Source organism: Prenolepis imparis, unplaced genomic scaffold, assembly GCF_030444845.1.
Source record: "Prenolepis imparis isolate NDT839.2.m4 unplaced genomic scaffold, iyPreImpa1.0 SCAF_7, whole genome shotgun sequence".
Taxonomy (NCBI): Eukaryota; Metazoa; Arthropoda; class Insecta; order Hymenoptera; family Formicidae; genus Prenolepis; species Prenolepis imparis.
The window spans coordinates 13,374,741-13,402,593 of NW_028141165.1; the positions used below are offsets into that span (position 1 = coordinate 13,374,741).

At 33.6% G+C, this 27,853-nt stretch overlaps 1 protein-coding gene across 2 annotated transcripts in view; it reads right to left on the bottom strand.

The window, feature by feature from the left end:
* The window catches only part of LOC145938086 (solute carrier family 7 member 14), a 70,810-nt gene that overhangs the window by 20,852 nt on the left and 22,105 nt on the right, over positions 1 to 27,853 (bottom strand). For both annotated transcript variants that reach the window (XM_083041461.1, XM_083041462.1), the window contains exons 2-4: positions 12,306 to 12,453; positions 8,882 to 9,035; positions 3,199 to 3,429 (exon numbers count right to left, since the gene is read on the bottom strand). In XM_083041461.1, the coding sequence (XP_082897587.1) occupies positions 3,199 to 3,429; positions 8,882 to 9,035; positions 12,306 to 12,453 (533 nt within the window). The remainder of the gene's footprint in view (positions 1 to 3,198; positions 3,430 to 8,881; positions 9,036 to 12,305; positions 12,454 to 27,853) is intronic.

The following is a 27,853-nucleotide window of genomic DNA, read 5'->3' on the forward strand; positions in this document are numbered from 1 at the left end:
TAAGTCAGGGGTGGAGAAACAATTGGCTTTAATCACTTAATCACTTGACATCTGGCGCTTCCTTCAAGTATCGAAACTCAAATATATATCGAACATTATTATTAGAATCAATCTATACTCCTTACTCAATATCGAAAAATTTGAAGAACGCGAGTTTCGACTTACTATTACGTCACAGTTAGTGTTTTTTTTTTTTTTGGTAACATTTTGTTAATCAAAAACCGCGCAGAATTTTTTGTAATAAATAACTGTAATGTAAATTTGCGCGCAGACATCTATCAAGTGTCAGCAAACTTTTGCCCCTTCGCCATTTTCGCAATTACCGTTTTCTTTCACCATATCGCACAAGAGACACATTGAAAGCGTTTTGCGATTAAGCCGGAGAACAAGGGAGTCTGGCGACGTGTGGTGGCAAAAAAGGAAAGAAACGGAAATTTGCTCGTAAATTTCTATAATGTCGCTCCCAACGACGTCGCCGACGAATACGACTCGTCGTTCCACGCTTTTACGAGCGACCGGTAGGGAAACTTTAAGGTTTACTGACGCACGAAGAAACGTCCGAGACCAAGGTGACTGTATATAGAATATTCCGATTATATGTAGCTCGAAGCATGTATTTGTAATATAACAAAAAGTGTCATTTTTATTATCTTGTGTTGCTACCTGGTAAAAAATTTTTTATACAAAACAATATATATGAAATATGTCCATATATATAATCATTAGCGGATCCTGACGTCGATAATGGGGGGGGTTTTGCAAAATTATTTTATCAAATATTTTTGATTTTATGATTAGCTTTTATTCCAGGATCAACGACGTCGATAGCTCTTTAATGTTTGTTTTTCTTTATTTATATTTTTTAAACAAATTCAACAAAACTGTTTCTTTTAATTTGCAAGGGGGGGGGAGTAACCCCCCCCCAGGATCCGCCAGTGTATATATATATATATATATAATATAGATATAAAGAATTTCTCGCTTAATTATTTTCATGCAAAGAAACTATCTCATCATTTCGTTCTATGTCTGACTTAATCTACACTTAACTCCTTGAATGCGTAATGAGTATAATTTCCAGTGTATCTTATACATACATATTGTATATATTATATAGATATAAAGAATTTCGCCTAATTATTTTCGTGCAACAAAATTATCTCATCATTTCGTCGTATGTCTGACTTAATCTAAACTTAACTCCTTGAATGCATAATGAGTATAATTTCCAGTGTATCTTATACTTATATATATATATATATATATATATGTGTGTGTATATTATATAGATATAAAGAATTTCACCTAATTATTTTCATGTGCAACGAAATTATCTCATCATTTCGTCGTATGTCTGACTTAATCTAAACTTAACTCCTTGAATGCGTAGTGAGTATAATTTACAGTGTATCTTATACTTTTATATATATATATATAATATATATATATAAAATATATATATATAAAAGTATAAGATACACTGTAAATTATACTCATTACGCATTCAAGGAGTTAAGTTTAGATTAAGTCAGACATAGGATGAAATGATGAGATAATTTCATGCACGAAAATAATTAGGTGAAATTCTTTATATATATATATATAATATATACAATATGTATGTATAAGATACACTGTAAATTATACTCATTACGCATTCAAGGAGTTAAGTGTAGATTAAGTCAGAAATAGGACGAAATGATGATAATTTTGTTGTACGAAAATAATTAGGCGAAATTCTTTGTATCTATATAATATATATTATATAGATATAAAGAATTTCACTTAATTATTTTCGTGCAAAGAAATTATCTCATCATTTCGTCCTATGTCTGACTTAATCTAAACTGAACTCCTTGAATGCGTAATGAGTATAATTTACAGTGTATCTTATACTTATATATATACACTAGCGGATCCTGACGTCGATAGCTCTTTAATGTTTGTTTTTCTTTATTTATATTTTTTAAACAAATTCAGCAAATCTGTTTCTTTTAATTTGCAAGAAAGGGGGTTAACCCCCCCCCCTCCAGGATCCGCCAGTGTATATAATTATTATAGTTATAATTATATATATATATAATTCGATATAGTTATATATTTTTCTTTAAATATGTTTAAATTTGCAATTTAACTATGGACTTCTCATGATTGATCTTATGATAAATTTGTCAATCTATTCATTATCAGTCAATTTAAAAATAATTAATAATTATTTTATAATTAAATTGCAAAGTAATACAATACATAATACAGTAGAGCACAGGAGAAGAAATGTACTATAACAAAAATCATATACATATTAATAAGTGATACTTGGATACAAGATAAGTAGCGTTCATCAAAAATTGTTTATATTTTACATTATTTTTTATAAGACAAAATAACTTAAAATTAATAAAATGGCAAATACATATTTCATTAACTTAAATCTGTACTTGTTTGCTTTATTTATAAACTTAAATCTTGATATTAAATACAATGTTAATATTATAGTAATAATATTAAGATATAAAGTATGTTAATGGCATGAAAGGTAGTATTAAGTACCAATAAAAAAGCAAACAAGTTCAGATTAATGAGATATTTATTTATTGCCATTTTATTAATTTTAAGTCACTTTGTCTTATAAAAATAACATAAAATACAAACAATTCTTGATAAACTATTTATGTTGTATCTAACAAAAGTATCACTTATACTTAACATAAATATATGATTTTTGTTATAGTACATTTCTTCCCTTGTGTTCTCGTATATTATATATTGTATTATTTTGCAATTAATTATAAAATAATTACTCTCTAACTCTTTTTAAGTCAACTGATAACGAATAGATTGACAAATTTATCATAAGATCAATCATGAAAAGTCCATAGTTAAATTGCAAATTTAAGCATACTTAAAGAAAAATATATAATTATATCTCATTATATATAAATATAACTAATTATATATGGACATATTTCATATATAATTTTGTATAAAAAATTGTTTGCCGGCTACGTGATAATAATAATAACGAAAGAATATTTGATATGATAATCTATATACAGAGGGGGAAGGTACCGAATGCAAAGTATATAAAACTGAAAAGAGAGTTGATAAAATGTAAAATAGATGTTACAGAGATCTCTGTAACACTCTGGTCCTTCCTCCAAAAGTAATCGACGATTTGCATGCGTAAGGAGTACTCACCAAGTATGGTGCCGACGCTGCCGGCTATCGCCTCGGAAATCGCACCGTTCGCCAATGCGTCGAGACAGGCGCTAAGGGCGCACGCACACGCACTCGTACCTATAAGGTACTCCAGCACCATGTTCCATCCAATAATGAATGCTATTAATTCGCCTACTGTCACGTAACTGTACATATAAGCGCTGCCGGTCGTATGAGGCACTCGTACTCCAAACTCGGCGTAACACGCCCCTGCAATCACACCGAAAGAGAAATATTGGTCACGACACGTGAGCAAAAATATTACCGAGAATTAGCGCAAAAAAATCTACATGAAAAACGATAAACTTTGTAATAAAAATATGCAAAAAATGCAACGATCCATTAAAAAATTCTTTGTAAAACGTGTTTATCTTTTAAATAAAAACCTGCTTTCAGCAAATGTGAATATTAACCGCAAAAGCTTGTGAATTAAAGTGTAGCCAACATCGTATGATAATATCAGTGCGTTAAATTCCTCAGTTTTATGAATAGCTCGTCGCTAAAAGCAGATTACGAGGTGCGACGTGTAATATTTCTGCATTGCCTCACGACCGAGTATTATTACGCTCACTATACAGACGATCATTACGCTTCTGTAATGTATAACCGACTGATTAAACGTCGGCTCAGCCTTTCAATGCGAATTACATCGCGGAATAAATCCACGCGCGCCTATATAAATATCATGTAATCGCTTTACATCCGCTTACACATCTTTTCAGAGTCGCCAGATGAACGCTGTGGCTCTCTCTCTTTCTTTCTGTCTCCTTTTTTTCTACAGTTTAACGATATTAAATTATTATTGTCATTTAGAGCGGATATATTCGGGCGAACCCATGTAGCATTACCCGATTTCGCAATTACCCGATTTCGCATTCCCGACGTCCTTTTACCTTTGACGTCAACTGTTTCTTCTGCTAGTCGACGCCAGCAGAGCAAGATTAAAGAATCCCATTCCTATTGATGCTAAGTTAAATGTCTATATGTCGCGTGGTATTATTGTGATTTACGAAATAGAGCCGTCGAAAAGAGTCCGAGAAAAGAAAAGTCGATAGAGAACTCTGCAAAATTCTCGGTTTTACTCTCTCGCGAAGTTACTAAGCACTATAAAGGCAATTTTATATATACTTATTGAAAAATCTGATTTCTTTTCGTATTGCACTTATTGCGCAAAAATGTAAAAGGGAATAAAAATAATTATACATTGAATTTTGAAAAGAGAGAAAAATTTGAATCGTTGTACAATAGTCGCGATTTATCCTCAAGTTAATACCATCTTCTCGCGACGTGACACAGTCGCGTTCTAGAATCTAGAAAGCGTTGATTTCGAGATTATTACGGGTCAGCTACTATGTAATGCTCGCCATTGGTAGCCAGCAACGTCGCTTATTAATGACGCAACGAATTAATTTAACAACACGACGGCGTGCCATGCCCTAGCTTTAATCCTGCCATTAATTCGCGCGCACAGCAGCGGTATTCCAGTGAATACCGAGTTAATTAGAGCTTTGCCCTTTATACTGATAATTATCGCCGAGAGGATGGCCGCGATCAAACGAAATAATAACTGAAATGTGTCGCGCTTTTTTTCTATTTTTCAATTTCACCGATATACATATTTTCCACGCACTTCTTATACCTTTCCTCCATCGTGAAAGATGAAAAGTCAGGGTGTCCAGCAGACTAACAATAAGTAAAAAAAATTCCCTGACCTTTTCAAGACCAGGAATTAATTTTTCCCTGACTTTTCTTAGTAATACTTTTTTTCAAAATGTATCATTTGCGTACATCTGTATGTCAATTAAATGTTCAATCACGAAATCTTTGAGATATTTTTGTCAGCAGATAGAATTTTGAAAAAATTCGTAATTTAAAAAAGCAAAGATTTAAAGCAATTATACTATCTGCATTGTGTACGATAATCGAAACAAACATGTCACTACAAATTTTATAATACGCATGTCAATTAATAATTGCTTAACTCAATACAATTTTTTTCAACATATTAACTGATAGGTAAACTTAATACTTTATTTATATATTTTACTACAATATTATTGGAGTACACAAGATATTGCAACATAAGATTTGTAATGAGTATCATAGTATCAAGTACGAACAGCCAAATTTTTTTTTAACAAATAATCGCTTCACATTTTATATATTCAAAAAGAAATTCAAATTATTGAGAAAAAATGTTAAAAAATCCAGATAAGTAGTAATATTTCTTGACTTTTCCCTGACATTTCCAGATTTAAAATGCCCCGACAATTCCCGGTTTTCCAGATATTTCCCTAGACCGCTAGACATCCTGAAAGTGATGTCGGTGTTCATAAAATATTAAAATCTCTTAGCAGAAACATTGATTGTAAAAGAGTTTGGTTTAATTACTTTATAAATTATTTAAAAGAAAAAGCTTTTATCCAAGACACGCGGATGCTGGCGCAAAATGACGAGAAGCGTGAGAATTGTATCGCGAATAAGATGTTCGTGCGAAGCGCAATTGATAAAAGGATGCACTGCAAGCAACGCGATGAGCAACACGCAGGCTTGATTGAGACGACCTTCCGCCTTTGTATACGCGGCTTGGAATTTGTATTCGCAATTTCGCAACGAGCGAATGTACGGCGGTGTTTGGGAGCCTCATATCGCGTACGATGGAATAGTAAATTTTTATTTGACGTGATATTTTCGGCGCTCGCTTTTGTGCGAATAGTCGGTATCGATATTCGAATGGCCGACAAGCTCTGTTATCGATACGAGCGATGGCGATAGGAGTTCGGTGTCGAATAGTAAAGTAACGAGCAAGTACTTGTGTAACGGTAAACTGACGTAAAGTTGAAGCACCTATACAGTTGTAACAGTACCTATAAAGTAACGCGCAAATACTTGTTAAAGTAAACTACTCGTAAAAACGTCAATTCTCAGTTTTAATTGTTAACGATATCTAATTTCCAAAGGCGAGCGTTTCTGTAGGAAAATTAAAAATATTAATGCGTATACAATATCCTATATTAGTTTTCGATTTTTAGAGTACAGTATAAAATACAATTGTACTATTTTAGAGAAAAGGAGAGAGAGAAAAAGAAAGCGTTATTACTTCATCTGGAGAATTTGCAATTTGCAATGTTTCTACTATTTCGATTCGATTGAGTTTGATGAAAAAATTTCCTTTTATAATAAAGCTTCGATTGCTCAAGACGTTTACGTGAGAGAAAAATTCTGTAGAGAGAATTATATATTTACGACTTAAATCCGCGCTCGCGGTCTTATACAGTCGACAGATTTATGTCACGATATACAGTCGGGCAGGAAGACGAATTTTCCGGATCATATCCCGATCCACCCAAGTCCATATTTTCACGGAGAAAAAGGTTTCTTATCTCCGGGCCCGCGCACACCGCAGATTAGTTATTCCCTCTGTACTTGCATTCCTCACGCGCGAGAGAGAAAAGATTTATCGCGCTATATCCGAATCACATCCTTTGCCAAAACACCCCTGGCAAGAAAATCCCCGAAAACGTCACTCCTGTTGTAGACTAACAGTTGCGAGAAACGTGTTGTGCATTTGCGAAAGGAGGCTAACTGAATTTGCCGACAGAATGACGTTTAACTCCATTTACATCATTTGTCAAGTCGTTCCTTCAGTCTTTCATCTTATACGATACGCGGCAAAGAAAGCGCATTTTTTATAAATACATTTTTCAGAAAAATATACAAATTTTAGTGCTTCTTTCGTAAGAGTTCATCATTATATTATATTTCTCGCACGCGTTTATACGTGGGCATATTATTTAATCGTAATTCTGAAAAAAGACGCATATATAACGTGTGCGGAAGAGGAGATTCGAGCATATGTGTGTAACTTTGATCCGAGTCTTTCGCATAAATATTTATTAGTTCCTGACTCTCATACATCATCGTGTCCAGTTAGGAGGTATTATCCTCGTTCCGCCCCCGTCGAAGCATTGACATCACACCCACACGATACAATCGGCGCACATGTAGCTGTTCATCGTTAAATTGATCGTTCGTAAAAATAGTCGGAGCCCCCTTACCGCTGATGAATAAAGGCCACTTCCACCCTTTTCTTCCTTTTTCCATCCCCCCCCCCTCTCTCACTCTTTCTTTCTCACCATCTCTTCTCTCTCTTTCTCTCGCACGGTCGTTTCTTCGACCACGAGAATTGTGAATCGCGGTAAAAATAAATCCCTGCTTTCGTATTCCGCTCGCGTGGACGGTGCAGAGCTCGCGTCCTGACATTATTACCGCGTATTATTGAGCTATGAAATCGCCAGGATCGCGTAAAAGCACAATCGAGCACAAATATAGCCCATGTGAAAGAACAATCGCGAGCAACAAATTTGATAAAGTCGGCAAATCGGCATTCGTATAGTGCGGGAACGATTAAATCATGACTTATTGTATATTCAGATAACGCAATCTCGTTTCCGATATAAGCGTTATAATACCCTTTCGCAAGCAGTGAGTTTGGAACAGATGCAAATGCAAATGCAGTGGCTTTACGATATATGAATGTGATTTTTTAATTTCCATTTTGTCGCACGTGTTTCAGTAAAAGTATACACAGAGAGAATTTTCTCGTAGAATTTACCCTAAAAATTATGGTAATCACGAGACAATATGGTATGGAAAGAATTTTATGAGAATTTCTCTGATTAATATATATCACAATAAAATATAAAATATGTTTGATTAATTTTACTATGCAGTTTAGTAAAATTAATTAAACATGTTTTATATTTGATTTTGTGATAGATATTATTTTTGTTGTGATAAATATTAATCAGAGAAATTTTTATAAAATTCTTTTCATACCATATATTGTCTCATGATTACCACGGATTTTCAGGATAAATTCTAAGAGAAAATTCTCTCAGTGTACTGATAGAACAAAGTACACGATGACTCTTGCATTTCTATTCACGCGGTCAGATTGTATCGCGAATTTAATTTCGATGCGCAGTAGAACAAGTACGTCACTAGTCGGACGCGCGGCTTACATGCAAACGCCGATACGCTCACTCTTTCATTTCAATGAAATTTAATTTCTCGCTGCAATTGATTTGTTGTGGATAGAGCACAATTTTTTGGTGTAATGTCAAGTAATTAAAAAATAAATCTTTAAGCACATCATTCTTGCCATTGATATTCTTCAATGATTGTAATTGTTTGAAATATTTTCTTCACACATTCGCTGCGAATTATTCGTCTTTAATAATAGATAGAGCTCTCTTTCTCTGTTTTGCAATAAATTCTTTTCTCACTTATCATTTTATATCAAGCTCTTCGCTAAATAAAATTTATGCTTGGATTGTTTTTTAAATGCTTCGACTTATTTAGACAAGAAATTAAAGTACATCTACACAGAGAGAATTTTCCCTTAGAATTTACCCTGAAAATCATGGTAATCATGAGACAATATGGTATGGAAAGAATTTTACGAGAATTTCTGTGATTAATATTTATCACAATAAAAAATAATAATATCTATTTTAAAATTCTTTCCATACCATATTGTCCCACGATTACCATGATTTCCAGGGTAAATTCTAAGAGAAAATTCTCTCTGTGTATCTAATCGATGATGAAGGAGATGCGATTTTTTTTTTTTTTTTTTTAAGAAACACAATGTACTCACCGGAAAAAATGGAAGCAATGGCTGCGATAATAAATGAGACGACGACACCAGGTCCGGCAACGCTGCGCGCCACCATTCCTGCGACAAGGTACATCCCTGTCCCGACGCAGGAGCCAACTCCTAAAGACGTCAGGTCCAGAGTCGTCAGGCACTTCTGTAAACAGTAATCAGGAAATGTGTATTAAAAAATCTGTGCATTTGTAAACAAATCTCAATGATGAGCGAGAGAAAATAACTTTAAATATAAAATCAAATTAATATAATTTATCAAACTAATTTACATGTTAATTATATAACTTCAGAAAGTATAAGAGTGCTCTTTACTGGGTTCAAATAAGCGTATTTTCTTATTTTAAAATAACAACAATACAGTTCGCTTAAAGTGCATGAAAATAAAATTGCAACTTGCAGCGATCCATTTCCACAGATTCAAAGGCAGAAATATTAATTTGTTATTTTATCTGCGAAACAGTTAACCTAAATAAAAAATTATTTTAATATGCTTTATTTGAATAGTATTATATCCATTGAGATTGTTTTTTTCTTTTATAAAAAAAAGACAATTAACCGGAATAAATTATTGTTCAAAATATCGTATTTTTTTATTTGGAATACTAGATTCGCATTTTCGATTTTCACCGAGTCACTAAGTATATAAACAACAGTACGGTAAATAATATATCGAGCGCGATGGGAAAAGGTGCGAGAGACACCGAGGCACTTGGAAGCTTTGAAAAATGCGACAGGATTTTTTAATTGCACTTCGCGTTTGTATGCAGATTTTTGTAGAAACAGTTGCATTTTCTACTCGACTTTTTTCTAGAATGTCAGTGCCATTTTTATTACTTTCCTCCGATAGTTATTAATAAACGCGAAACCCTCTCCAAGTGTGCCAGGGGTTCTTTCCCACGTTGATCATGAGAGTGACTAAAATGCTGGTGCGGATAAAAATAAAGCAATTGCAATGTTTCCCTCACATGTGCAATATTATTAACATTTCTGGTAATCGCGACGAAATAAATAGTTTGACCGAAAATTTCTTTTTCGACACTCGGCTTTCCGTTTATAAGTGTGTATGTGTATGAAATTCAAGAACATTTTTCTCATTATATTAATACATATTACTTTTATATATACTTTTATATTATTTTGTGATATATTTTATTATACATATTATTTTACGATATTTAAACATGTATTTTACGAGATTTAGCAACCTTGTGTAATTTAATTAGTATAATCGCAATTAAAAGGAATTTTTACATTGAGCAAATGTATATTTAATTATGTATAATTACAACTATATAGCAATATTTCCTGCAATCGTTGATGACTCAAAAAGACACGACTAAAAAATGAGAATGAAGAAAGATGATACATACATCGAAACGGCATTAATTGCAAAAATTACATGGTCTCTAATGATGCGCGAATCGAATTATTCGGTTTCGCGGTGTAGTATCATAATTGGTCTCAATTTCTATCGAGACGTAATTACGTGATAATGATAGAAAATGCATATTGCGCGGTCAGCAATGTCAAAATATTCGACATTGATCCACCAGATGTATCGTCGCCATGTTCAAAATAGGAAGAGTTACGCCACGACGTAAATTAATGCAAATCCTGCGTGAATTATTGGTACCTGCACTCGTCTGTCGCAACATTGACGCTGATTTATGCGTTTGCGCGAAATTATGGGAATTTTGATAGGATTTTGAGGTCCACGAGAAATATATTGCTTTTTTTTATACAAAAACCAATCTGGGAAAAATGATTTAAGTCTTAATTGTATTCAGATCATAAAACTCTGAGATTATATCTGTGATATTTCAGTATAAGCTTTATTACGTGAGCAAAATCTATTTTCCAAATTAAAACGCATGAAAAATAGAAGCACGAAAATTCAGCAAGATCTTTAGAAAATTTGATAATATTGTTAATTATCTTCAATAATTTTTTACGTTCCATTATCTAGACCAAATTATATTTAAAATATAATTAATTGTTTATTTCATTGAAATTATAATCACGTGGAGGATTAATATCTAAATCATAAAGAACTGTTCTTAATTTCCTAGGGAAAATACTCGATCGCCTTATCATTTACGCAAACATATTTCGGATTATCATCTTGCATAGAATTATGCGCGCAATTCTACGTGTCTTACGCGCCGGAAGCGAGCTATATAATACACGCTAAATAATACGGATAAATTCGGAAGTTATAACCGTTGGAGCCGAAATTACGCGCGAGTAATAAATACCGGAAATCCCCACGCGGCAAATCGTTGGAGAATTCGCCCCAAATGCATAATGTCGTTTACCGCGTTCGATCGCAATTTCGCTCGCAATTTCTAGCAAGACCGCGTGCACTTTGGCGAAAGCGGCAAATAAAATATTAAGCCGACGAAATTACTGAAATTTGCGATTAAATCTTTTTCCACCGGAACAAAAAATTATACGCTTTAAGCAATGTCGATGAAAGTGCTCTTCCGTTTTCAGCGACTGTAGCGTAACGAAGTACACTTGTCTCGCTTGACGCTTGATAGCCTCCATTCGGATTTCTCGCGTGCCACTTTCGCATTAGATAAAATTTGCGTCTTAGCCACAGCCACTGACACTCGTATTTGTGTATGTATATATGTATATATGTGTGTCGGGCCTGTGTGCTACTTTCCTACGGAAAGTGGATCGGCAATTGGGAAACTTTGCGACGGTTTATGCGCGTTGCAACTACGGTACCGTCTGCTAGAAATGTCCACCGATGCAAAGTGACATGGCTTTGCAGCATCGGCCACTACCGTCGTAGTTAGATACAAAAGTTTGCCGTGTTTCTCTTAGCAGCGCGACTATATGAAAGCCGATAGATATACCGCGACGCGAATCACTTGACTATATACGAAGGGATCCGCATTAATCGTTGAGAAATTATTCAACACTGCCAACATGATCAAATCAACAATTTATATATATAAAAGCGACCCAAATTTTCTTTATAAAATATTTTAAAAAATATTATTTATAAGAAATTTTTTCTCGTTCTCAAAATGAACAAAAGTTTGCTTGTAAATTTTCATTAGGCACATATGTATCCCTCATTCCCGCCGCTCTAATAGTCAACGTGTCACTCTAATTGATAATTAGAAACAACACCCACCGTTAAACGTCTACTTCTCTTTAATTAACCCTCCACACTCACATTTGTTTTTCACAGTTGCCTTTCTCCTCACGCAAGGCTTCCTTTACTCGTTTAAGTAGCAACAAGCAATTGGAGGAAGACAAAATGACCGACCTAACAGCGCCGTGAATAAAAATGCGAAAAGTTTTTCGCCGATGGTTTAAATTTCTCACACAGTTTCAGATACCCTCTATGAGAATGCAAAGTGTGAGATCCTCGCAACGTTAAAAATTGTGTTATTACCTGTAATTTCTGCTTGGAGTCGGCTGGATGAAGTGGCTCGGGACCGGTTTTGGGTTGATCACCCTGCAGACTTTCGATGTTCTTTGTACGTATGAACTTGCTGAAGAGCTCGAGGCCCTTCTCCCGGTCCAGATCGAGCTTCATTTTTCTGCAAATTAAAACGAGGAAGAAGTTACTAACGCATTCGAAAGAAAAAGAGGACGTATAACAATAGCAGGGAGCTTTCGATCGATGTTTTCTAAAGGTTCCGTGTGTTGCGATATTGTATGTATACAAAATACTATTAATATTAAATATAATATAACACGGAAAACCGCATCAGCGAATAAGGAAAGACACAGATATAATAATAAAACCAGGCTCGAGCATCTGTCAGCTGTGTATCGATAAAAGAGTGAGGAAAAAATAATAATATCTGAATGAAAATTTATAAATAATCTCAATTTTTGTCAAACGAAAATTAATAAAATATACACAGCGATAAGAATAATAACGCTATCCGCAGAGAGAATAAAATTGAACTTTTCGGATAAGCTTACATGTCAGAAATGTGTAAATTGCGTAATACAGGTATGCGATAATTAAAAGATAATTAAAAATGGCGACGATGTGTAAGACATGTTATTTCCAGCGAAAGGTTAATAATATCTATCTGTACGTAATCTCTTTACAAGATTAAAAATAGCTTCCACTATGAGTATGGCGAGTAGTTTAAAGGTTATCAAATAAATAAGGATAGACAAGTCATGTATGTTGTTTATCGTAACTTCTGGATTGCTTTTGATATTTAAGATGCGGTAATATTGATGAAAATAGAGAAATCACAGAAAGCGTATTTTAAACGCGAATAAGAATAAAATTTTGTTCATATATACGTCATAGCAAAAAAACCTTGTAAAATATTCACCGAAAGAATAAATTTATTATAATAAAAATGAAATTATTACCGCGATAATAATACAATAATAATAAGAACAATTTTAGAGAACAATTTCAAAGATTTATTTGAAAAATATCTATCTGGCAAATATCGAACGCTATGAAAAAATGGTTTGCATCGCGAAAAATTGTTTCCATCCGTCTTCCCGTCGAGAAATTACTCGAACGATGCGATGTAGGCGCGAAAAAATGGCTAACTCCGCCGCATAATCGAACGCAAATCGACTGTTTCCGGAAACAAACGAGCTTTGAAAAAAAAAAAAAAGAAAAAAGAAAAACATTGTGCGACACATGTGCACGAGGCTTTTCTCTCCGGCTCGTTTGTTCCCACGATCGGAAGTCGTATATGAATTGTCGATTTATTATCCGGCAAGAAGCGCTGCTTTTCAAACGTCACAGCTTTTGCACGTCCTTCTAATACTGCTCTTAAGCAAGCTTATCCAAGGATTTATCAGGCGTGCTCTTACTATCCCGTTAAATTATTCAACAATTCCCGAAATCGCGACACTACGAATTTAATTATTCCAAAATCACTTGTCATTAATGTATAATTTTTGTAACAGATTTATTGAAATTTCAATTTAGAACAAATTCTTTCTCGATTAAAATGTCAAAATATCGCTTAAAGTGCAATTAATAAAATTTTATTGCCAAGTCTAAAATTTCTAATAGATTTCGTTCTTTTGAGAATGTTAATTCATATAATTGCGTGTCTAATATGTTAGATGTGAAAAAAAAATTGCGACAAACGACAAAAACTTGCAAAACAGAAGATTGCACGATGTTAAATTGAATTATTTCGAGAGAAATATTTCCATAAATCTGTGCGTACGGCACAGAATTGGAAATAGAATTGGAATAGATATTCTGTGAATAATTCCAATGGGATATCGCGAACATATCGGGACGATTACTCATCTCGATTATCCCCTTGAGTTCGATTAAAGCGAAAGGAGTCGCGCTATTCGCTGTCGTTTGTAATGCAGACGCGATGCACTCTTCACAACGGATTATGCAAACGACGAACAGCCGGGATAATCGCCAAACATGCGAATGGAAAGGCGAGGGATACTCTCGGTGTATTAATGGGAATAAATTATTCAGGCGGGACACACGCGGCGGAAGGCTGAAAGCAAACTTTACTCGCCCTTCGGTAATAGATTTTCAAGGTATGCCCGGAATTTCACCCCAAGATTCTCGCCGACGAGAGAAAGCAGCACGTGCGACACGTCGTGTTGACGAGTCACGAAATCTGTATCATGCTCGAACGAATGAGCGAAATTTCCCAGCAGAGATGTAAGTTGCACCAAGGAGGTTTATTTCACGACCGAATTGAATTTACGAAAATACGTTACATAAACTCTGGTAAAGATTTAACAAACGTAACCAAATTCCAACTTTCTCTCTATTTGTAAAATATAATGGTGGAAATATAAATTCGCCTACGATACTTGAAAAATAATAATTTTTTTTCTCTATTTTAAGTAACACATAAAAAAATCATTTTTAATAATAAAGACGGGTGATTTGATCTGGAAGTAGCAGTAGATGGGCTGCGAAATCGATTGACCGGATTCCGCATAATCGCACCTTAACGTGGCAAAATGCAATTAATCCTTTGTATGCTTGTCATCGTTGTAAAATCGGTACTATCGATTTTTTAATAGTAAGATATACATTTTGAAAAAAGATTCATCTCAATTTTAATCCTTCGTCAGCAATTTGAATTTTTTAAGGCACAAGCAAATTTCCATTTTTTTTTAAATTCTGTTCAAATTTCGCTTTGTATAAACAATTGGGTTTAATATATTTTGTTTTTAAATTTATTGGATATTATAATCCAGAATTTTTTTGTATTTTTTGAAAGTCTAAAAATAATATAGAATAAACTTAAAAGATCCAGTTTGCGGCGTTAATAGTAAAGAAAATGATTGCTGACAGAGGATTAAATAAAAAATTTTTCTATATTATAATGTAAAAACTATCCATTATAATATTACTATTACAATACTATATATGTTATAATTAATTAACATATAGAATAATAGAGAAACATCACGCAAATCATTACTCTTAGATTTCTATAGAGAATGTCAGCTTCAAAAAAAATAATAATATGATATGACACGAACATGAGTGTCGCAAATTTTATTTAAATATTATATATTTGTTTAAATATTATATATTTAAATATTATATATTTAAATATTATATATTTGTTTAAATATTGATAGGATTAAGAACTTCAATGAAATTTTATCTATATATAGAAAACTTGCAACCTTGCAGTATCCGCGAAAGAAAATAATACGTGGGTTTGTTTCGTCATTAAGCGATCTTTTTCGACGATATCGCAAGTTTTTAATTAAGAACGATGGCGAAACGAAAGCGTGCCGCTGCTTATCGCGTGCGGATATCGTGCCGAGACATTTGCGATGAAACAGAAACGTGTTCGCGTTTCTTCGATCGTTATGCTCTACCATTATGCTACAGCGTTTGCGTTCTTTCCTATTCTTTGGAAAGAGATGAGCTTAACGTTGCAGATAACGCTTAATTCGCATATATGTAAAATTGATCTTTTCACATCGAAATATCTCTCGATAACGACCTCGGTCGTCTTAACGAGAGAATGCACTTAGATTTGTGCCATTTACCCGCAAAATGCGCTATTACGTGATTACCCTACCAAAGTTCTGCGTTTCTATTTCGAACGCGAGCATCGAGGAGAGAGAGAGAGAGAATCGCGAAAGCCACTATACGAGCTCGGGATAATAATCCGAGTCAAACGGAAACCCGGAAGCCTGAAAGCCCGAATCGCAGCCCGGATCGCTCCTGGCATGATTTACGACGCGCGTGTCGGCGATGGGAATCGCAATGCCGGAACTTGTCGAGGAAATCGATAAATCTCGCGATCGGACGATCGCGTTGAGAACGCACGCGCGCGATATCCCGTTTTACAATAATAAATAATTATATATACATATAACGCCGAGAAACGCGATAAACTTGGCGAATGAACAAGTGACTATGCAAACGCCAATGAGCGACATTTTATGAATGAACGCGGACGCGGATTATTAGGAATGTAATTATCGGGGGACTGCGGTAGATGAGTATGTCATTAGTAAATGGACGAAGTAATTATAACTCGCAATGAGAATAGCTCCACAATTTGGTTCAACGTGCTTGTCTGTATTACGTCATAAGCTGAAATGCGATAAAATAATTTTGCGAGAAAAGGCTAACAAGAGAGAGCTTCTATCAGCGATATAATATTTTCTAAATTTTTTCCCAAATATTTGAATACAGAAAGCGCACATTTATTTAGCGTTAAAAAATACTACTTTATGATATATGCTATATATATATATATATATATATATATATAGGCTATTGAAATAAATTCTCTTCGTTGAATCTTGACATTTAATATAAATGTAACAATTTTACAAAGATATCTGCAAAGATAAGAAAGAAATTCGCAGCAATACGATTTGCAAGAAACAACGGTATTACAGAATCGATCGATCGTTTTCGCCAATAAACTATGAATATCTTTTCTTTTTTAATAAGGTATATTTTATTTAAGCTGATACGTCCTTTATGTTGATACTTTGTTCCCTCTTTCGGTTGTAGCGGAAGAATCGTGATATCGTGCTCGATATTTCTTCGACAAGAAGAAGAAATCTCTCCCTCGTGTGTGCTAAACAGCCTTTTGCACTCTACCCAAAGTAACGTCAATCCCGAAATTTCCAAAGAGATTACGCTCCTCCGGGAAAGAGGCGAAAATTCGTGAAGTTCCGCGGAATTTATTTAAAACGCGTTTAATCTAAATTCTTGCCTCGCCCGCGAAAGAATCGGTACTTGAATATTATATTGTACATTACAGCGTACGAAACATCGCGATAATGTGTAATATGTTATCGCACACTTCTTACTTTTTATATTAATAAAACAAGCGCGCAATTTTCACGTTGTTTTTTCTTTCAAGCGACGATTAGAAACACCCTCGCGCTGAATAAATAACATTTAATTAATTTTATGTACATGTCACGCGATAAATACGCGATAAATCTATTAAATCTTAATCACGTTTCTCTTTTTTATTACACCTATAAAATTTATATACGATAAAGGTTTTACCTCCCTTCTCGCGAACACGTCTACCTTACATACAAACCCCCTCCCCTCTTGCGGGAACTTCGAAATAAAATTATCCCTCATCACCGGAACGTCGATCGTACTTTGCACGTGAAAGAAGATACTTCGTGAAGCGAAAGAGGAAACTCGACGGTCGCAAGCTGGCGATTTTGTGGTTATCGATCTCGTCCTCGCGGTATGTTCACCTCCCCCGATGCCATTAAACAACCGTAATGCCAATACAAACACGCCCACATATACTATATGCATATTCCTACACATGTGCAAAGTACGTCTGATGTACGAAAGAAGAGGATTTTCTTACGCTATCTCCCTTATCTCTCCTTCGTGAAGAATCGTGTCGACAATATGTGATTTCTAATTTACCTCTGATAGGAGAGAGGGGTGGAATTCTTTCTGCCATAAATTACAAACACCAGAAGCCCTATTTGCCTCGCTCCCGACGTACTTTGCGAGATTGCAGTTGGCAATTGCCTGCACTGTCAAAAGTCAGTCGCACCGATAACTCGCAAACTTTCTCGCGATTGCTAAACTTTTTCTTCGCCTCTCCCGAGGATTCAGATATTCAATAAAGAATTTCATCCGCGCCGTTACTTATATCGGCACCGTCTTGCAGCTAGAGAGAGAAATGTGTGGCTACAAATAATCTGCATCTTCGCTTATCCCTTTCTGTCTCTGGAGGCAGAGTAAGAGAGGATGTTAGATTATTTTGTGACACATCAACAGCCAAGAGTAATAGTACCTTCTTTGGAAAAAATTGTACAGTCTAATTGAAATAATCTTACGTTATATATGTTTCATATCATTGCGGACAGGAGGGAAATTACACTGAGAGAGAATTTTCTCATAGAATTTATCCTGAAAATCATGGAAAGAATTTTATGAGAATTTCTCTGTGATTAATATTTATCTTTATTATATTTATATTTACTAAACTGCATAGTAAAATTAATCAAACATATTTTATATTTTATTGTAATAAATATTAGTATTTTTATTGTGATATAAATATTAATTAGAGAAATTCTCATAAAATTGATGATTTTCAGGGTAAACTCTAAAAGAAAATTCTCTCTGTGTAGTATCTTATTCTTATTTTCTTTCTTTTAATTTAAAATAGAAAAAGGAGAAAAATCTATATAATCTAAATATCCATATACACTTTTGGATCGCGGATATTGAATTTTACATGCTGACATTTCCTCTTTTGACGTTAGTACAATCTTCCTCCGATTCCTTGGATATCAATAACATGTCGGGATGACTTTAACGTCGAAATGTCAGACGCTAGAAAAAGTTGTTTGCAACCGATGTAAGCCAGCATAGCATGTACATACATGCTAAAATAACCGCGTTAAAAATCGAAATCTCTCTCCGAGCGCAGTCGGACTGACTGAGCCAATGATTGAGCTCGATCACTAACCGCATCTCCATGAAGTAGATTACGACTACGTTGCAGCACGCTTGCTTACGAAAGCGCTGCGATTTTATCGTAATAAATTTATGATGTAAAAGCGTACGAGTAAGCATATAAATCCACCCGAAGTAGAGTTATTATATCATAGGGTCTACATGTATGTGTTATATATGTGTGCAATATCATTGTAAATAATAAATCATACTCAGCTGCGTTGCTAAGATTGTATATAAAAAATCGATGATTTTATATATTGTTACGTAACACACATAATCTTTTAATAAGATTTAACTCTTCAAAAATATATATGCATATACATTTTTCTTTTTCAAAAAAACCTGCAATAAATTGTAGTGTAAAGTGTATTTTTTTAAGCGCGTGATCAAAAAAATCTCAAAAATATGATTATGTTTAAAGTCCATATAACTTGCGTATGCACGAAAGATAAAAGATATAAATAGTTGGACAGAAAGTCACAAAGGATTCTCGTTATCTCTTTTTAGAACGAGTTTGAAATTTTTTCACAAAGAAAAGATACGTTATACCTTGTTTGGCTGAAAAATAAAATTATCCAGATAATACGTTTAACGATTCAGAAGATTTGTTTTGTTATTTAGACAATCGTGCCCGCGATTGTGTTATTATTACCGCTTTTAATAATACGAATATATAATAATAATAATATGATTGACGTTTAATTGATGCAGCGTAAAATAAGTGAAATAATCGGAGATTTTGCAACAGCACGCTATATGTTTCAGCGCAATCAGTCGCCGCATTAACGATCGATTCTGATCACTCGCGCAAAAAGCAATAAAACTCAAAGCGGTATTAACGATGCGCGCGGTCGACAAAGGCTGTTTATCAAAAACGGGATAAACGGGAGTATATCGGTCGATACACGGATAAATCCAACAGAAAATTCTCACGCTGCTAAAATTTCCCGTTAAATAATAACGAAAAAATCCCAGCAAGCTTTGGATTAAATATCATATCGTTAGATAATCTGTCTCTCTGCTACTACTAGTTATTTTTATCATATATTTGCGTATATTTCAGCCTCTCTTACTTGTCTTTTACATATATATATCTAATTAATTATTAATCGATATATGAAATGACATATTAATTGCGTAATTATGAGAACGATATAACGTTTCACGACGACAAATGGATAAGAGTGGATTAATGTTGCTAGTAACGCGAACCGATTGTGTAACGTGACGACACGTTTGGCAAATTTATTGACTAACGATTTGTTTGATCTTCACGTGCGTTCGAAAATCAACGCACGAATATGCCGGACGATGTATCGATGTAATTTGTCAATGTCGATGTGTGCGCGCATCGTGCCCCATCAACCTAATAGTTCGATAGCTCACTCGTGCGATTTGGGCGAATGGCGATCTATTTCGAATTCCCGAAGCTTAAGAAAATATCGAAGGACCCGGCATTCACGGCAATTTGTCTTCGTGTTTTACGTTCAGCTTGCGTACGACCTCGTATGTTTTCGCGCTTCGTCTATTTAGGCCAGCGAAAAAATAGCCAATCTCTTTAAAAATTAAATTTCCAAAATTAGAGCTTAATAGTACCTTAAAAAAAGAAAAAGAGAAAAGAGAGAAAAAAAAAGTAGACTTTTATTTGTATCTTATATATATATATATATTTAATTTTCTTGCAATTATCTCGTTTTTTTATAGAATTCTTCATTGGTATAATTATGTATTTTTTCATATACATATGTATATATTTGATTGGTTAAATCGCGTGTATGTTTTATTTAATCGATTCAATCTGTTCGTGAAAGTTCATAATATATATTTTCCTGAGAATTAATCTATAATTAAACAATTGCGCTTATCCGCTTAGCGGTCGTAAATTTCATCCACGCGATGTCGAGAATATACGTATTATAATACATTATGTAACTCTCTCTCTATTTTACTTCTCTCTCTCTCTCTCTCTCTCTCTCTCTCTCTCTCTCTCTCTCTCTCTCTCTCTCTCTCTCTCTCTCTCTCTCTCTCTCTCTCTCTCTCTCTCTCTCTCTCCGCTATTTATGTATACAAATAACGCTTGATACGCGGTTGTGCACTTTAGATGAAGCACTTTAGGCACCTTTATCAATATCTAGTCAAGTAACTTTGGGGCGTCAGCCAGTTTGGTCTGACAAATTTGCCAAACTGACAAAGTTTCGGCCAATGTAATCGCGTGAAGGTGTGATCGTTCTTGAAATTACACGCCGATAACGAGATCGGGCTACACAGATTTATCGTATATTTTATTAACTTTTCATCGCACTAAAGTTTGGAATGTTTAAGAAGAAGATATACTACGTATACATCAACGTGTGTGTATGTATGTGTTAAAATAAGTTTCTCTTAGCTGTACGAAGCTAAGTATGATAATTGGAAGTACCTTCAACTTGAACTGTTGCTTCATAACTTTAACAACTGAAACTTTTCTTTCCTCCGATACTTAATATGTCTCGTTACTTCTTATACCTTCCTAGAGACTTAATTCCTAAATAATCAATACAATTTCACACAATCACTTGAATTGTGCGTTAATTATAACTTACAACAATGCCAATTTCGATCTCTCTCGGAGAGATCTCGATCTCACAATTCGATTTTATTTCTTCGCGATTCGTTCGAATTCAAGTTTTGATTGCTTCGTAACTTTCAACACGCAAATCTCATGGCATTTGGATTCAATTATCACCGAATGCAAACCGGGCTCGCCTCGTTGTAACACACGCTGATGAGTTATACAACTCGCGAAATATTCGTCCCGCTGTGGAATTGCTCATAACAAGAGCGTAAACCGTATAAAAGAGATTTTATCGCTGCCATTGTTACCCATAAATCACGCTTTGGAAACGCAGTTTCGCATCTTCGCAATATCTAAGCGTAAAAACGGTTTCGCTGTAGCGTCATTCGACAAATGCAACAATAACGTGAGAAATAAATACCGAATTTAATCTGGTATTAATTCTGAACTCCACAAAATTATAATCAAACTAAGCAAAATTGGAATTATATTTTAATAAAAATTTTAAGAGAGAGAGAGAAATGTGATGAATAATTAAAAAATATGACAAGTCATATTTCTTATCTTGCTTTTAATGGTAATAAAAATTACTTTAATTTAATTATTTATGTGATTTACGTAACAATAGGAGCGATAAAATCTCTTTTATACGGTTTATGCTCTTTTGTGCGGTTTATGCTCTTGTTATGAGCAATTTAATAGTGGAACGAGTATTATAATTTCCTTTTGATTAGAAAATAATTAAGTAAAATACGGAAAAGTAATTTACAGAATTTATTTGCCATTTCACCTTGCAGTAAATTAATACTAAACGTTTTAATAAATATTTTTACGTGCAATGTAATAGAAAAATTAATTGGTTTAATATTTTTATAGTGTAAAATTTATTTCACTTTTATAGAAATATAATACCGAGTTTGCTCAAAAATTGGTCATGAATCCAGTCCAATCACAACGGATAAAATGAGAGCATTATCGTTCTCGGGCGAACGTCACCGCACGTAATGGAATCGTTCTCGTGGAAAATCTTACGGAAGATAATTAAACGAACACGAGCGGCATTGGAGATGGTGGAGATCTCTCCTCTGTAAAAGCACTCGGTCAATACTGGCACGCTTTTTTAAATGACAGGTCGAAATGCTCGGTTTCTTCGAATAAGACCACGAGCTTTGTTCCATTTCTCGGGTTTTCTCACCCTTTCGTTTTATTACGCCACAAATACTTCGGAATTTAATTTGCACGAAGCACATCGAAATGCAAACAATCGAATATTTCTGCCTTCTCTTTAAAAAGAACACGAAAAGCTTCGCACAGAAATAAAAATTACGAAAGAAATAGAGAACAAACTGGCACCGTCGTTTAATTGTGTACATACAGATAATTTTACGTCGCGATAAGATCAAACTACACAATAAAATCTAATGCAAACTAAAAATTACATTGTATGTAAAATGTTGGATTAAAAAATTGAGTCTCGCAAAAAGTTTGAATTGTTCGTAAAGTAAATGTTTTTTGATTATGATATTTATAAAAGTAGATTATAATATTATATAAAATTAGTTTACAAATTAATGATTAATTAATTATAATTATAAATTCTTTAAAAAGTTTTCCACGTTTTTCAAGATTATGAGAGCCGTGACAAACACAAAATCGTAAAGTTTGATTAATTTTATTTTCGTTACAATCGCGAAATGAAATAAAAGTATATACAATTACATTTGTCTAAAACAAATAGAGTGGAAATTAATTTGAAATTAATTTGAAAACGTGTAATAAAAGTGTATAAAGGTATAATAAAAGTTATAATTACTGCATGAGAGAGAGAGAGAATAAATTCAGATTCGTAATATCTTTTATACGCGATTTTCATTATTCACAGCTTTTTAATCTCGATTTCAATGAATGTATAAGCGACCCTTACGTAATTTCGGACAAGTAAACATCACACTATGGAATATTTTCCATCAAATCTATCATACAATTGCGTACCGACCTCGTATATACATATATGTGACCGATATTAGTTATACAATCTTCGCGTGCTAGCCTAGAAATTCTCTTTCCTTCATCCCACCCACCCTGATTGTTACCCTTCATTGCTGCCCGCTCACGCCATTATATCCTCTCGCGAACACACACACACACACACACACACACACACACACACACACACACACACACATATATATATATATATACACGACCATGAGGAAAAAACTTTCCATTCTCTCGCGTGCGCTATGAAGGAAGGAAAGAGATTCTGCGGGATTCTTTTTCCTGTCTTATCTTAAAATGCTTTCCATGCCTTTGAAAAAGCGAGCCCTTCTTTTAAAAAATACAATACTGCGATTGTACCGCGGTCACTGTTGTCGTGCGACTTTGAGGCATCTCGGCTTATTCATACGCTCGGATTATGTTATTACAAAGGTGGGTGCGATTATCGCGAAGAGTAATGAGATGCGCTAAAAAAAATAGGAGAAATTATTTTCATGTTAATTAATGCGTTGTCCTACATCCTTACACGCTTGAGTGTACATGTAAATTGCGAGAAGATTAACTTTATCCTCGTCAAAGAATTTGCCATTAAAATTATGGAGCTAAAAATTATTACGCGACACTTTTTGCGATACTCACAGTGCATATTTTATCACACGTATCTGCAACTTTTTTTCTTCAAAATAGAGCATATTAAATAAATGTGTTTGTACAAGATTATGCCTTCAGTTTGACATATATACATCTAAGGACTCGTTTATTCCTTGAAAGTTTGAATATAGGAATATCGTTAAATTTACGAGCCCTTTCGGGAAACCCTTCCCTGCCTTACAATTCCCCGATGTGCCAGTTTTAGAAATTTTCTGCTCGTGCGCGAGTTACTACGACGAAGGAAATTTAGGATAGGTGTCCCTTTGCGCGAAACCGCCTCTATGAAACAAAGTACGTGTTTAGAAATTTAAAACCCCTAACCATGCTATATGCTTTGACCTTTGACGGAAACTTCAACTAAATAAAATGTCTAATAAAATCAATTTTTCTATTCCTTCCTTTTAACATTCTTTAATATTTAATTAAAGATTTTTATAATAATATTATACAAGTATTAAACTTAAAATCGTTTTTGTTATTGAAATCACTTTATTCAAATATTCGAAAACCTCTCTATTTTTTTAAAAATAATAAATGTATTCTAACTGCACTGCAGGACATAAATATCTGTTGTTACAAATTAATATGAATTTAATATAAATAATATATTGATACATTTAAAAAAATAATTATTAAAGCTCGCTTAAAGCAACAACTTGTTTATACAAATACAAATATTTTTATCCATAGGGAAATCTTTTGATTGCTCATGAAACTCGAAAATAGAATGGCGTTCTGAATCCAATTTGACAACTGGTATTTGCGTTAGAAAGAAAACTCGATGTGTCCGTATATATTGAATGAGAAGCACGTAGGGGCACGCGTCAACAACTGAATGTTCACACCTACATCATAGAAACGGAGGAAGGGTTTGTGAAGAGCACGTGCTGCTACTTTCCCTTTCAATGCAGAGTTATGTCGCCACAAACGCATCCTCGAGATAAATATTCCCAAATAAATCGAATAAATCTCTCGCAAAACATTCTCACATGAGCGAAAGATGAGATCTCAACTTGAAATGCACGTAAATGATAGTATATATAATCGAGTAATATTAAACCTAGTTATGCGTTTTCTTTTTTTTTTTAATTTAAAACTATCAAAGATTATATCTTCTTGAAATAAACTTTACCGTTTGATAGAAGAACTTCGAAAGAGAGAATTCGTTTGCGGAGATAAGTGCTGATCCGCAGACTTTTTTTGCTCCGATAATTTCCATTTCGAGCGAAAGACGATAGATATATTATTCGCGCACAAAGTATTTGTTTCTGTATAGCTCACAGATACATCTACTACTGTCCGTGTACGTTGCGAATAAACGACTGCAAGAAATATGTGTAGACAAACGGGGTATATGCTTTTTTTTATTCTCGCCACTACACAATAACAATCGCCTTTGAGCGCGCTTTCTTACTAACGCGTTTTTATTGTCAAACTTTAAGGTTTTTCAGTTCTCTCAGTTCAGTCGTATGTTTTACATTCATAAAATTTGACGTTATTTTCTTATAAATGAATAAATTCTTACAAAATTCGTATAAAATACGCACGTGTTTCTCAATTAAAACATTAATTAAAACATTAATAAATTTAAAAAAAGAAACACAAAAACCTCTAACTATCCAACAATTCTCTCTTCGATTGAATATAAAATCTTAAAATATAGCGTCTTTATATATTCTTAAAATTTAACGCAATTTTTTTATAAATTAATAAGTTCTTAAAAGTGTGTAACTAAAATACGCGCGTGTTTCTCAATTAAAATATTAATTTTTAAAAAAACAAAGAAACTCTTAAAAAAGCTCTAACTATCCGACGATTTTTTTCCTTCGATCAAATATAAAATTTTAAAATATGTACACACCAGGCCTTTAGTGGACTTTGCGTTGATCGACAATTTCGGGGTGTCCTTGATATCCACTACTTGTATCGAGAACCTATTACACGTTTAACGAAGTCGCCACTAGAAGAAAATGATATTGCAGCAATACGGGCGATATCTAGCAAATGGCATTGAGCATCTCCATTCGAGACATGGCAAAGAATCGTCATAAATTGATCGAACGTATCGAAATCTTCATGACGTTAGCATTTTTTTCGCGTTAATCACATAATAAAATTCATGAACATGCAACCTTTAAATGCAGTTGCATTTCATATAAATTCCGCTGCTCTCTTTAAACGTTACATGCATTTGAAATCAAATTTATATATACACTATATCTATATATTATATTTTATTAAAAAATTATTATATACTAAAAGAAAATTAAAGAAAAAATTATTTCGAGATAACTGCTATTATTACGTTTACTGTTATATCAATTATTTTATGCATTTTATTCTAATAATACGGATATATTCTTCAAGGATTAAGAACAGCACAGTTAATTATCCTAAATCAGATTTATTCTTTCGTAAATATTCCTAAAGCCGATCTCGTGTTAGAAGAACAAATTACGGCGCAACATAACTTTGAGAGTAAGTTGGAAAATTTGTTGGCGAGAGAATTTCGTCCCAAATATTCGTGCAAAAATTCCACTGCTGGCGCAGCCCTTTATGTGAAACTTGGTTTCGCCAAAAGCGAACAACGCGATGATGCGTCGCGCGCGATACTCTGGCGTTGTCGTAATAAATATTCGCATAAACCTAATTATTAGTTTCTGAACTGTTTCCGCAACAAAGCCCCGCGATTTAACTTTTTACCACTGGCGGATCCTGGGGGGAGGAGGGAGGAGGTAAAACCCCCTCTTGCAAATTTAAAGAAACAATTTTGCTAAATTTGTTTAAAAAATATAAATAAAGAAAAACAAACATTAAAGAACCATCGACGTCAGGATCCGCTAGTGTATATATATAAGTATAAGATACACTGTAAATTATACTCATTACGCATTCAAGGAGTTAAGTGTAGATTAAGTCAGACATAGGATGAAATGATGAGATAATTTCTTTGCACGAAAATAATTAGGTGAAATTCTTTATATCTATATAATATATATATATATATATAATATATATAATATCTATATAATATATATATAATATATATTATATCTATATAATATATATTATATAGATACAAAGAATTTCGCCTAATTATTTTCGTACAACAAAATTATCTCATCATTTCGTCCTATTTCTGACTTAATCTACACTTAACTCCTTGAATGCGTAGTGAATATAATTTACAGTGTATCTTATACATACATATTGTATATATTATATATATATAAAGAATTTTGCCTAATTATTTTCATGTGCAACGAAATCATCTCATCATTTCGTCGTATGTCTGACTTAATCTAAACTTAACTCCTTGAATGCGTAATGAGTATAATTTACAGTGTATCTTATACTTTTATATATGTATAAAATATATATATAAAATATATATATATATATATATAAAAGTATAAGATACACTGGAAATTATACTCATTACGCATTCAAGGAGTTAAGTTTAGATTAAGTCAGACATACGACGAAATGATGAGATAACTTCATTGCACGAAAATAATTAGGTGAAATTCTTTATATCTATATAATATATATTATATAGATACAAAGAATTTCACCTAATTATTTTCGTACAACCAAATTATCTCATCATTTTGTCCTATGTCTGACTTAATCTAAACTTAACTCCTTGAATGCGTAATGAGTATAATTTACAGTGTATCTTATACATACATATTGTATATATTATATATATATATAAAGAATTTCGCCTAATTATTTTTGTGCATGAAATTATCTCATCCTATGTCTGACCTAATCTATATTTAACTCCTTGAATGCGTAATGAGTATAGTTTACAGTGTATCTTATACAT